The sequence below is a fragment of the Artibeus jamaicensis genome, unplaced genomic scaffold, assembly GCF_021234435.1.
Source record: "Artibeus jamaicensis isolate MK-2021 breed Jamaican fruit bat unplaced genomic scaffold, CSHL_Jam_final contig_64, whole genome shotgun sequence".
Taxonomy (NCBI): Eukaryota; Metazoa; Chordata; class Mammalia; order Chiroptera; family Phyllostomidae; genus Artibeus; species Artibeus jamaicensis.
In genome coordinates, this window is record NW_026521911.1 from 12,276,749 (window position 1) to 12,291,281 (window position 14,533).

The 14,533-nt window shown below is 37.0% G+C and overlaps 1 protein-coding gene across 8 annotated transcripts in view; it reads right to left on the reverse strand.

Annotated features, from left to right (window-relative positions):
* The window catches only part of DLG2 (discs large MAGUK scaffold protein 2), a 1,926,133-nt gene that overhangs the window by 1,568,673 nt on the left and 342,927 nt on the right, over nucleotides 1-14,533 (reverse strand). For 7 of the 8 annotated variants that reach the window (XM_053670841.1, XM_053670838.1, XM_053670836.1 and 4 more), the window contains one exon: nucleotides 9,541-9,636. The exons of the other annotated variant lie outside the window; for it this stretch is intronic. In XM_053670841.1, the coding sequence (XP_053526816.1) occupies nucleotides 9,541-9,636 (96 nt within the window). The remainder of the gene's footprint in view (nucleotides 1-9,540; nucleotides 9,637-14,533) is intronic. 8 annotated transcript variants of the gene reach the window in all.

Consider the following 14,533-nt stretch of genomic DNA (forward strand, 5'->3'; position numbering starts at 1 on the left):
TGATTTACACTAACCATAGTATTTACAAATATATAAAAGAGAAAAAATAGTTCTCAGATTCAGCATTATTAACTTTTTATTCAGCAGGATGAGATTAGGCAAATACATGTTATTGAATATTCATAGCCAGTGAAGTAATTATAATTTTAGAGGTGATGAAACTGAAGCACAAAAGAGTTGACTTGCCCAAACTTATATAGCTACTGGCTAAACCAGGACATGGTGGGCACTCAGATGACTAGGTGGATGGGCACCTTGATCATCTCATCTGTCCCTCAGTTCCATCCCATCTTGGTTATAATGGTGATATGATACTCTTTCAAAATCATCAAACTCATTGATCCAAGCAGTAAATAGCATAAACTTCAAATGTCTGGTTCTAAGGGTTCCATTCCAAACTATACTGCACCACTTTCAAATATATGGAAAACCCAGGTTCCTAAATACAGATATACCAAATGGCCAGAGTCACCTTATAGGCAGCTATTAAATAAATAAATTAATATATAAATTGACTAATTAAAAATAGTTTTATTAATATGTCAGATTTGGTAACACAAAAATCTGATTCTCTGCAATGCTAATACAAAAGTCCAATCATTTATCTTTAATAGACAGAATATTGACCCTGAGGCACTACAAGATGCTTAAAGATAAAGCACAATATCTTCATCAACCTGGAAATGAGGAGTAATTACATTTTATAGTAAAAATTAATAAACTGGATTAGCCAGAGCCAACTACAGTATTCCAAAGAGAAAAGATTAATCATGCATTAATTCCAGGTACATAGAAGTCTGCCACTTTACTTTGACACTGTAAAATAAAGAATACACTCAATGCTGGAAAAACTTGAGTATTATGAGTGTAATAAAAAGTATAACCACATAATATTTAAACTTGCCCAGATGGAATGAGCTACTCAGGAGGAAGGCTGTAAGGTGGTAAATATCCTACAACTGGAGGCTTTCCAGCAGGTGATGAATTTCCCTTTAGCAGAGCAGCAGTACAGCAGATTTAAAACACAAAATCACTACTTCAATTACCATTAAAATTAACTTTAGTCCTCTGATTCTGTGGTATTTTTAATGAGTTCTCCAGTAAGATAAACTCAGAATCATCACTTTTAAAATAAAGACCATGGACAGCATCTAATGCATGCCTAGGCAGTCTGTCCAGAAAAGGTCCAGCCATTGTTAATATAATGAGAATGGTTTGCACAACATCATTGTAACCTGGCAGCCAAGGAAAGGGGTCTGGAATGCATGTGCATGGACAATGACGACTTCACCATACTAGTCAGTGGGGGCAATAGATGCTATTGAGTGAGCACCTGTACTGTGTGGCCATCGCATTCAAAATGACTGAACGAGTAAAGCAATGAATCTGCATCAAATTTTGTGTTAAGCTTGAACATTCCTCCATGGAAACTATTCAGATGATTCAGAAGGCCACAGCTATGGGCAACTTGTGACTGGCAGCTTCAGCAATGACAACGTGCCCTCTCATGTATCACATCTCATGTAGAGTCTTTTTTGGTGAAAAATTAAATCACCCAAGTGACTCAGCACCCTTACAGCCCAGATATGGTGCCCTGAGGCTTCTAGCTTTTTCAAAGTTAAAATTACCTTTGAAAGGGAAGAGATTTCAGACTATTGATGAGATATAGGAAAATACAACAGGTCTGCTGATGGCAATGGGAGAACAATGAGAGGTCTCAGGCAAGGTGCCTACTTTAAAGGGGACTGAGGCATCAGTGTCCCATGTACAATATATCTTGTATCTCTTATCTTCTTCAATAAATGTCTCTATTTTTCATGTGACATAGCTGTATACCTTCTGGACAGACCTTGCATAAAGGCAAAGAAATCCTCCTACTCTCCTTTCCTAAAACAAACAAACAAACATAAAACTTTCTTTCCTGTGGCTGAGTGGCAATGAGAAAAATCAGTTTCCTTATAAATACTGGTAAGGAGAGTAAATAGAGAAACAGAGATGAACTGCAAAATTATTGTTAATCAGAAGGTGCAGGTGCTTGAGTGTATTAACAGTTACATTTTAGTCTGAAAAAAATTAAAGGAAATGTTGAGATTCTCTAACACAACTAATTTCCCTATTTTATAGAAGTGTTATAAATGTATTATAACTTAAAAGAACCCATAAATTATCTAATCAAAGACCTTCACTCTGTTAAGAAACTGAGATACACAGGCAACCGAGAGCACTGATCGCCAACCAGCTGGCTACCGGAGCGCACAGGGAAAAGGCGCTGCGATCAGTCGGTCGGTCGCGCGCATTTACGTGGGGAGAAGCCAGTGAGAAGGGAAGCCGGCGCGGGGCAGCAGGCTCGCGCAATTCCCATCGGATAAACCCCAGGCGTGCAGAGTGACTGGAAACGCTGGGCTAGCGGAGAGGAACGCCATTACTCCCTCTCTGACCCCGCCCCCACACACAGCGTCACAAACCAGCGACCTGGGTCCCCCCGTCCTGGTAAACAACTAAGGCTTTGCTCCGCTCACTTAACAGCGCGAGCAGACCAAAAATGGCTCTAGGACAACTCAGAGCCCCAGAACCGATAGACCTAAGTGATGAAGAAATAGCCAGTCTTTCAGATGCACAGTTCAAAACACTGGTTATAATGATCCTTACAGAACTGGTTGACTTTAGCCACAAATTAGAGAAACATATGGAAGCTAAATTAATTGAAATGAATGGGGATACAAAAGATTCCAATAGTAATGGAAAGAAAATTGGGACTCAAATCAAGGGAGAGAACCAGAAGGAAGAAAATGATCAAACAGAAAGAAATGAAGAAATAAGAATTCAGAAAAATGAGGAGAAGATTAGGAACCTCCAGGACATCTTTAAACGTTCCAACATCCGAATTATAGGGGTACCAGAAGGGGGAAAGGCACAACCACCAGTTGAAAAATTACTTGAACAAATAATAAAGGAGAATTTCCCCAAGATGGCAAAGGAAATAGACTTCCGAGAAATCCAGGAAGCTCAGAGAGTCCCAAAGAAGTTGGACTCAAGAAGGAACACACCAAGGCACATCATAATTACATTAGCCAAGATTAAAATGAAGGAGAGAATCTTAGAAGCAGCAAGAGCTAAGGGGACAGTCACCTACAAAGGAGTTCCCATCAGACTGTCAGCTGATTTCTTAAAAGAGACCTTACAGGCAAGAAGGGGCTGGAAAAGAGGTATTCCAAGTCATGAAAACCAAAGATCTACAACCAAGATTGCTCTACCCAGCAAAACTTTCATTTAGAATGGAAGGACAGATAAAGTGCTTCTCAGATAAGACCAAATTCAAGGAGTTCATCATCACCAAGCCCTTATTATATGAAATGTTAAAGGGACTTACCTAAGAAAAAGAAGATAAAAAAGATGAACAGTGAAAGGACAGCAAACTCACAGTTATTAAGAACCACACCTAAAACAAAAGCAAACTAAGAGGATAGCTAGATCAGGGCAGAACCATAGAAATGAAGATCTCAGGGAGGGTTAGCAATAGGGGAGGGGGAGGAGGGGAAGGGGGGAGAAGGTACAGAAAATAAGTAGCATAGACAGTAGATAGAAAATACATAGGGGGAGGGTAAGAATAGTAGGGGAAATACAGAATCTAAAGAAATTGAGACACATGTTCATGAACTAAAGGGGGAAATGTTGGGGGAGGGGTATGCACGGTGGAGGGGAAGGGAGGGGGGAATAGAGCAAATGTAATGGCATAATCAATAAAAATAAAAAAAATAAAAAAAATTAAAAAAAAAGAAACTGAGATAGAGGTAGGCCCTGAGATTTTCCCAAGAATACCAAGATCGTAAGAGTAGAAATAAAATAAACCAGGTTATGACCTAGCCCTATACCATGCTTCTTTTCCAGTCTGATATGTTTCCTGTGGTTGTTTTTCTCTCCCTGGATACCTCTCTGTTCTTCCAAAGCAACTTAACTTTCTGCCCCATCAAGTATTCACATAGTTTCTACTCAGTTCTCGTACCAACCAGTTCTAATTCACACAATTGACCAGCACCTATTTTCTTCTTAAGAAATTAAATTTAAAACATAAAACAAGTAAAACATTATCTAAAACTTAAAATCTTTTAAAGAGGCATTTTGAAGGCATTCTTATGTTTCCAAATGTATGCAATAACCAGAGCATTCAGTCCTTTCATAATGTAAATATTTCCTTTAATTCTTATTGCATCTTCACAGGATAGGTACAATGGGTGTTGTCTACCCTTTACAAATAAATAGAGATCAGTTTAATCTGTTCAAGGTCACATGAGTAATTATTGGTAGATCCCATCTATAAAATCTGGTCTCTGACTGGACTTTTTGCTCTTTCTGCTCTAACACACTGTACTGAGTTTGATGTTATACTTAGCTCTCAACCAGTACGTGCGACTCCTCTCAAAATACTTTTTTTTAACTGCCCACTATTATCTCAGATTTAAGATGTAATCACTGGAATCACCCTATTTATCTACAGTCAACCTAAATATTCCCATTTTTGTTCTTATACCACCAATTCTTAATCTACTTAGTCACAAAGTTCTGTCAACTTTTTCTTAAATTCCCCTTTCTCTCTATGATCTGATTAAAAATCCTGATAGGGTCTCACTAGAACTCTGGAAGACCAAATATTCAAACTTTATTTTAGTTTACTAGGTTTATTTAAACACAGAACATACCCCTAAAAGGATTATTTTTAATTGTTCAAAGGAAATAATAAAAATGAGGAGCCAGACACAGAAACCAATGGAATAAAATTAAGAGCCCAGAAATAAACCCAGATGTATACGGGCAAATAAATGTTGACAAAGGAGCCAAAAACATACTGTGGAGGGGGAAATAAATGATCCTGGGAAACTTGGAAAGCCACATGCAAAAGGAAGAAACTAGATTGCTATTTGTCACCATATACAAAAAGTAACTCAAAATGGAGCAATGACCTAAATATAAAACTCAAAATAATAAATTCCATAGAAGAGACATAGGTACTAAACTTATGTACCTTAGACTTAAAGAGGACTTTATAAATTTCACCTCAAAGACAAAGGACATAATAATAAATGAATGGGACTATATCAAACTAAAAAGCTTCCACACAGCAAAAGAAACCATCAACAAAACTAAAAGGCAACCAACTGAGTGGGAGAAGATATTTGCAAACTACACTTACAATAAGAGGTTAATATTCAAAATATAAAGAAGTCATACAATTCAGTAACAAAACAATCCAGCTAAAAAAATAGGCAGTGGATCTGAATAGACACTTCTCCCAAGAAGACATATAAGAGGCCAACAGACACATGAAAAGATTTTCACCTTCACTAGCTATTAGTGAAATTCAAATCAAAATTACAGTGAGATATCCCTTCATACTTGCTGGTGGGAATTTAAACTGGTATAGCCATTGTGGAAAACAGTATGGGAGTTCCTCAAAAAAATCAAGAATAGAATTACCATATGAACCAACAACTCCTGTTATGGGTATCTACCCCAAAATTTTGAAAACATTTATTCATAAAGATATAGGTACCCTCTATTCATTGCAGCATTACTCATGGTGGCCAAGACATGGAAACAGCCAAGGTGTCCTCTGATAGACGATTGAATAAAGATTTGGTTCATATATACAATGGAATACTACTCAGCCATAAGAAAAGACAAAATACTGCCACTTGCAACAACATGGTTGGATCTTGAGAATATCATGCTAAGCAAGATAAGACAGACAGAAAAAGTCAAGATCCATATGCTTTTACTCATAAGTGGGCTATAAAACTTAAAGAAACAAATGAACAAACAAGCCAGTAAAAACTCATAAGCACAGACAATAGTATGGTGGTCACCAGAAGGAAAGATGGGTAGGGATGAGGTAGTAAAAGGTAAACGGGGTCAATACATGGTGATGAAAGGAGATTTGACTTGGATGGTGAATACACAATAAAATGTACAGATAACACGTTACAGAATTGCACACTGGTGCCCTGGCTGGTGTGGTTGAGCAATGGCCTGTGAACCAGAGAGTCACCAGTTTAATTCCCGGTCTGGATACATGCCTGGGTTGCGGTCCAGGTCCCTGGTGGGGGGGAATGAGGGGCAACTGTTTTCTCTCACACATCGATGTTTCTCTGCCTCCCCTTCTCCCTCCCTTCTCCTCTCTCTAAAAAAATTAATTAAATAAAATATTTATTAAAAAAAGAATTGTACACTGGAAACCTATATAATTCTATTAACCAATGTTACCCCAATAAATTAATAAAAAATAAATAAACAACTTTAAACAAAATATTTCTTTATCAATAAAGGCCTAAAATTCTCAATGTTGTCTTTATTTCACTTCAATCTTTCAAATTTTAATTTTCTCACTAGATTTACATAATTTCATCAGTTCTGGAAGAGGTATCTACAACAAATTTTGCAACTTGTACTGCCCTTTGTAAATCTGGGGTTTTCCACATTGTATAACAAGTGTCAACGCCATGATTCCTGTAAGCCCTCAAACCACAGCAAGATGAAGTCTTCAGTTAAAACCACTGTCTCGTAAGAAGCACAAAACAGTTAAGTCTCAGTGAAGGAAAAAGCACCTCTAAACATATTGAAATTAGGCTAAAAGTATTTTTTTAAGTGGGAAAATTTCTCTGCTGGACACATAAGAAATGCAATCAACAGTAATGTCTGATTCTGATTCCTATGGATCAGATCCTTTAGGGAAGACATTTCCCACCTGGCTAAATAGCTTCCAGAAGACAATTATAAATTAAACTATAGTTGCCCACTAAAGTGAGCAACTAAGCAAAGGTAGAGAGCAATGCAGGACAATGACACAGGTTTCAGAATGATGTTAGAAAATCAGCCCCCAGAGTTTTTCGGGCAGATCAGTGATCAAATAAGAAGTGCAAACAAAAAACCTAAAGAGTATGTGTGATACAATTTCATTTGTCTTAACTGACTTAAAAATCTTCAGATCACTTTCTGGGCCTTCTCTAAATTGACTTGTTTAAAGTATGTGACAGGAGAAATGGTAAGTGAACTCCCCAGAGGAAGCCCGGTGGCTTACTGCACATGGCAGCTGTTCTCAAATGATAGCATTCTTGAGAAGCACTTGGAGGGCTTATTACACGCACATGTCTCGGTCTCATCCCCAGAATGTCTGATTTAGTGGGTCTGGGATGGAGCCTAGGAACCTGGGAATTGATTTTTCTAACAGGTCCCTAGAGGATGCTAACGCTGTTGGTTGGGGGAACACACTTCAAGAACCACAGCACAAGGTCATTGAAGTTTTCTCAACCTAATGTTGCCTAAGCAAGCCCTTCCTACTTGTTCTAGATATGTAACACTTAAGTCTAAATCTGTGTGGGGCTCATTACCTGTTGCTGCCTAAAACACTTTAATTATATCAGTGGGCTCTCTGTACAATATAATTTATTGTCTGCAATTACTGTCATAGAATGGATTAGACTTAAGATGTGGAAAAATCCTTGGGATAATCTGTTCTAATATCTTAATTCTGAAGATGAAGAAACCAGAGTCTAGTGTTCTATTTAGTGGATCTACACAATTGTGATTTCTGATTTGAAGTTTACTGTCAACATTCCTTGAAGAATGCTCTATGAACTAAACAATTACAATAACATATTATGTTCATATACTATTAAGAAAACCTCACTGATGCTTCTTTTAACTCAACCAGAATAAATTTAAATAATGACAAGTAGAAATCACCAAGGCAGGAGTTTCTTCTGGACCAAGTGTTTTCTAGACAAAAGAATGTTAGACTCTAGGTAATGTTATATAGCCATAACTCCAAGGAAACCCTAACGACTATCTTTAATAGAGTCCACTGCTTCAATAACAATAAATGTAAGACTTACAGTTAATTTCAATGAACTGAAAATCTGTTCTTTGCTGGTAGTACTAAACATGTTCATAGTCAGGATCTCATTAAAATCTTATAACTACCCTGTAAGATAAAGAAACTAAAAACTTTTAGAAGGCTAGCAATATGTTTTCCCATGATAAAAACACAAGTTTCTTAACATTTGCCAGCACTTATTTAATTTAGCTGCTTGACAAGTTGGCACACTTATATCCTATTAAGGCCTTATGACTTCATTTTCAGGAAGCAAAAATACAAATATTCTCTTGGACAGCCAGGAAGTATAAAATTTTGTTTCCTAAGTATTTGGGAGTCCAGTTCGGATGTTCCACCCACCTTCCCCGCTTTTGGAGAAAAACACCGCCACTGCCAAGGTAGATGACTTCCTTTCCTGGAAGTATATTTAGCACATTATAACAATCTCAAATAGTTTAAACAACACTTTCTATGTTAAACAAAATCATTTTTCAGCAGAGGAAAATATAGTCTTTTATAGACATATTCTATAAACTGGTATCTAGTTAAATTTGGCTCTGGGTTCTATCGTTTCCTTATAAAGGGAAAAATAATTCACCATAAAACATCTCTTATTTTAACTAAATTCTTCACAGCAGTGATCAAAATTCATAATTGGGACTGACTCAGAAATTTGTCCAAATCCCAAAGCCAAGTCAACACCAGGAGATGCAATCAATGTGCAGTGCCAGAAAACCAGTCCAAGTTTTAACTGATAATTTACAAAGAGGCTATTCCTTTACTGAAATATACCACTCCTTTAATATCAGTAATACACCACCCTATATTTGAAAGCAATTTCAAGGCCTCTGGGGCCATAAGGAAGACTGTCTCTGCAGGCTAAATTTAAAAGACAACAAGAAACATCACTCAAGGTATATTTCAAGAAGCCTCAGTAAATTCAATGTCTATGAAATAATCTCCCAGAAGAGTTATATATGTGCTTTAAATACTTACTCCATCTTCATGAAAATAACATTTATATATAATTTGTTTTTATTGTCCTCATAATTAAATTTGGTGTCTTTATGAATTAAACAGAGAATGGAACCCTGATTTGTATCATTGAGCTCTAATAGAGAAGGGTCATCTTCCAACAATTGATCAGAAATAAGTTAAATCTGAGGTTACCAATTAGCAAAATACTTGTGCATACTTGGAAATACACACACTTTCCACAGACTCAAGCATTATGACTCCTCTTACTTCGACCTGTAGATAAATAATTTTGATTTCTTGCCTTAAATACAGAAACTGTATAACAAAGTAGTTTTCAGATTGCTTAGGGAAAGCTAATTTTTAAAAAATAGGACCTAAAAAGTACCACCCATTCATAGTGTGAGGGTTTTTCTGAAAGATCTGAACCAAATAGAAGGAGAAAGAAGTGAACTAGCTTACAAAATGTTTGTGTGATCACCTGCAACTTAACAATATACACCAAAACACGGAAAACAAAAATTCCAAAATGAACACATAGAGTTACTCAAAATGACACAAAGTCAATGTCAGCTCAGTAGCAGGGGAGCCCTATATGCTGACCAGGTCAAAGCAAGAAATTACATTATACCCCACAGAGAATGAGACATATCTTGCCCATTAAATAGAGAAATAAAGAAAACACTCTTAACACTTACAATGGTCTTCTTGCCAGTTTCATTTTCAAAACACTGATTGTCTTTATTTTGTTCAATACATGAAACATTTTCCTTTGGTCCACTGCAACCTGTAAGCTAAGAAACCAAATTTTAAAAAAAATCAATATGTACTCCTTTTCTGAAATGTGAATTAAATGTTTTTCAAATTTTTAACATGCACATTAAAATGTTTAAGAACTGAATATTATTAAATACTGCTTGTGCCAGTTCTAGAATATGAACACACTGTTTAACCCAAAAAGAAAACAGAAAATGGGACAGCTATTCAAAGGTTAGTTTATAAATTTCAAAGCTTCATCAGGGAGTGTTGAACTTGGATGATTCAAATTTAAATTGATGAACTGGTCAAAGCTGAAGCTGGATGATGGGAAGATGAAGATAGGATTGGTGGTATCTAATGTGAGTTCCCATCCTTGCAGGAATCTCCACCCTGTGGTACCCTCTAGAGCTCACATAACAAGCAGAGGCATTGAGAGAATTTGTTCTGGAATATCTTTCCAAGGATCCGTGTATAATTACAGCTTTAAATAACAGAAATAATGTTTGCTCATTGACTATTGTGTTCCCTAAACTGAGGGTTATTTTCCATTGAGTGTGAATGTATCAGTTGGCATTGCCCTGTAAGAATTAGGGCTTAAGGAACTGGTGCGAGAAAGTGCTGTCTGGTTACTGCTATTGTCGCAAATAACAAAGCTATTTGTTTTTTACCTAGGAGTCTTCTGACAGCATCCATGAAATCATGGCAGGGTTTTGGACTGCAAGAAGGGTAAAAATCCTAGACCCCTCACAGTTCTTGACAGTTACGGTGACAAGAACAGAATGTCGACAGAAGCATGGCTTTCTGGATCTTCTAGCCTCAGCTATTCCAAACAGTATAACTAACTAACTCCATTGCACTGGCTGATGGCACTTGATATGTTATCTTTCCAATATCTTTTTTCTATCTCACGGGCACTGGAGGTCCAAGGCCAATTTTTATTCACATGGCAAGGCTTCCAGTAAGTTTAAACTCCTCTGCAATCTGCCATAAAGATTTAGCGTGAGTGGCTTTACTTTCTGATGTTCAAAGTTGTTGCTATATTGATGATGCCCTGTAGTTGGCAAATTAGAAGACTCAGCCTGCAGGGTGGATAATAAACTGACAGAATTTAGGGGCAATCTGGGCAAATTCCCTCAGCTGTCAAGAAAAAAAAGCGCTGTTTATTTTTTAAGTCTCAACCTCAACAAAGGGGTTGAGTACCACACTGGATTCTAAATACTGAAAAGAATATGGTCTTCCTTGGACATTTTACCCAGTTTGTTGTCAGCTAATGCACAAATCATCCTTAAAGTGGGGTCCAAATCAACAGGCTATACTGGAAGCTCTCAGCAAGCTCTGGCACACTCTCTGCAAAGTATTGCAGCACCACAGCATTAATGAGTCCTCTGAGCTCATTAATGAGCCTTGATCAGTAAGACAGATTGATTGGAACCTCTGGCAGAGAGGCAGCCTCCACCCCAAATCCCCTGAAGCAAAGCCCCTGGCTCAGTGGGGTCCTCCGTTCACAGAGGTTTACACTAAATGCCTTGGCTTGCTTCACTAATGGTTTAGCTAAACTGAAACCAGTTGTTTCCACTGGGCTGCTGTGTCCAGCTATGCAGAGCTGGAAATGGATGTGGTTCCTCCATTCAGGGAGCAGAAGTCAAGGTTGTTCTCACAGCTCTAGACAGTATTCCACCAGAATCTCAATACCATGACTGGCTTTCTATGCTTTTATAGTCCCACTATTTTTCCATCTTCTGTTAACATCCAATCAATTTGGCTCTCAGAGAAATAATAATTTTATTGTATATTTCTATACTTCATATTTTTAAAAATAAATACCCTTGCATTTTCTTGCTCCAAAAATACCAATCTATCTCCAACTTTCTTCACAGAATCAATATTCTTGAAAGACATAGTAGCTGTAACAGTAACAATACAATAGAATAATTTAATGAAAAGTCATAATAAGCTAGATGCTTTGAGGATATGGGTAGTTTATATCCATTTATCTTATTTAAATTGAAACAGAAACCTGTGAAGTAAGTAACCTGTCATCCTTTTTCCTAGACAAAAAAAACAGAAATCTCGTTCTGTCTGAACACTAAGTCTACGCACATATCCACTACCCTAAACTCCTGCTCCACCTCCCTACTGCTCACTTATCCTTCGTCCTTTCAAGCTGTGGTTCCCCAGACTAACACCATCAGCGTTACCCGGACACTTGTTTTGGTAAAACAAATTCTTGGGCCTCGCCCCTGACCTACTGTACCCAAAACTGTGGGAGTGGGGACCTGCAATCTGTGTTTCTTGTGTGATACACATCTGAGTTTGAAAGCCACTAATCTAGATGTCAAAATGTCAAATGATTTCCAGTGCTTAAAATAAGTAAAGTGAGCCAGGTGTAAGAAGTCCTTAAGAAGACATGGATGATGCTCGGCAAAACGGAGAGGTTGTGCCCCACCTAGTAGTAAATTTAGCCTCTAGTCATTACCAAACATTTCTGTTGCAATGAGAAAACCCAAATTCAATGTTGCCAGATGTTTACGATGTTCTAAAGAACTTGGAAGTGTGAACTTTTACGTAAAATACCTTGATTTTTAAATGTTGATAAAAAGTGTATATATATTTTAAAAATACCACGTGAGCTAACACAATAGATCAAACAAAATAAGGACTTCAGCTGGAGACTGCATAAGGACAGCCAGTTTGCAAATTCCACTTCTATCCCTGGATGCTGCCAATGTTTTCTGAGTATGGATGGCCCTCCTAGTCCTCACTGTCTTCCTTTTTCCCCTGACATTTAATATCATTAACTACTTCCTCTTTCTTGAAACTGTTATCTCTGTATTCGGAAACATCTCTGTCCTAGTTGACAGCCTATTTTAGGATGATTGATTGCTCCTCCTTTTATTTCTTCTTCCTCCTTGTAGCACCTGAGCTCAGCTGTTTCTCCAAAATTCCTTTCCTCTATCACTTCTCTAAATATTCACTCCCAGATGACTCTCAAATCTACAGAATCTTTCCTCCAATTTCTTGTCTTACATTTTCAATTGCTTGCTTGTATTTCCTCTAAAAATCACATTGGTACCTCAAATCTGCTCATCTAAATGAAGTCATTTTCTCTCAGAACCCAATTCTACTTTTGGGTTCCCCATTTCTGTCATTGCCCAGTATTTTAAGGATTATACATTTGCACCCTTCCTCCCCAATCCCGTACTAATCCTCTCTCTTTTTTCAGCTAGACAGGGAGCTCTCATTTCTGATACACTCGGGATACACACTTCTGGTTTACATTTTTAATAATGATTAGTCCACCCATTTTTAAAGAACAACTTAGGATATAAACAAAAGGAGAAATGAATTTAGGATTATTTTTGTCTTACTCACTCAAGTAGATTTTTAAGTTCTTTGATGAAAATCTGTATCCTTCATGTGCCTCAACAAAATAAATGTGCACTGATATTTACTAAATTACTTAATTATAGTGCTTATACAGGTATATTCTAGATTACAGAATGTCCTGATAAACATTTACCAACTTTACTTTTAACTGATTCATCTTTTATATATACATCAGAAAAGTTTTCCATTTAAAAGAATCTTTAGCCTTTTTTAAATTTGTAACTCTTCTTGTAAGATAAATAAGCACTCACCTGATTTAACTGTTTTATAGCTTTATTGTTGGGGGGTCTTAACTTATTTTATTTGTTTATTTATTTATACTATTTTTCCCCGACCTGGAATTATTTTCTTTGAAACCAATTGTTAGTACTGGTGAGCATCATGCACAAAATCTGTGTCAGGGATCAAAAGCCTTATAAACTCCAAAAAGTAAGTCGAGTGAGCCCCGTGATGCAGCCACAGGGAAGCGCCACCCCTTCGAATCCTCTGTGAATGTGAACTGTACAGATTAGCCAGAGGCATATCCCAGCTGTGCTCTGGAGTTGTCCAAACCTATTAATATTTTCTGGCTTTTATATTTATAAAGCACCTAGTTCTACTTCACTTTGCAATACCTTCTTCAGATAAAAGCAACATTGCAAACCTCAGAACTGAGAGGTCAAATACTCCTTCATGTTACAGGAAATAAGCAGCTGCTTTACATGCTCTCCCTTGGCACTACAAGCTGATGAATTTAAACTAAGCTGTTTTCTTTTGCTGAGAGAAGAATAAACTCCATTATTAGATATATCCTGAAGATAAAGGCCTGGGGATTTTTTAAAGCTGCAGAAGGAAACAAAGTAGGCACTCCCTGAGAGCTTAAGAGAGTACCAGTTTTCAAGAAAGGCCCTCAGCCTATTTATTGAATTAACTAACTTTCGTCAAATTCTATTACATGGGGTCCATATACAACAGAAACGACACATTTAATGTAGAAACTAAAAGATATATACAGATGTCACTATAAAATCAGTGTGAAGTGCCATGAGTGTCATAAAAGAAGGGGAGACAAAATACTCTGGAAATTCAAGAGGATCGGTTCAATAAACATTTCACTAATGCTACCTCTGCCAGGCCATTAAGGAACTTAGCGTTAATTAGGTGAGACAACTGTATAAAGTGAGCACTTGAAGTCAAGTTTGAAATAAAGAAACATACAAAAAAACTGCCCTGGCTAGCCAGTTGGGACATTAGCAAAGCGACAGGACAATAAAACAGAACAAGGTAATTGGAGAACGGCATTTATCTAGCATTGCTCAGCCATGAGTCAAGGAGTTTAAAAAAATAAAATAGAAAAGGTAATCAGCAGAAACCTAGTTTAGGAGTGTCTTAGATGTTAAGCGAAATCATTTAGATTTTCCTATGGGAAATAGGGAAAAGAAGGGCTGAGGGGAGATATAATAGGAAAATAGTAAAAGAATCAAAAGGGAGAAACATTTAAAAAGTTAAGATCACACAGACATATTAGCCTTTTTGTTGTTTATATTATTTCCTTGACATTAAAAT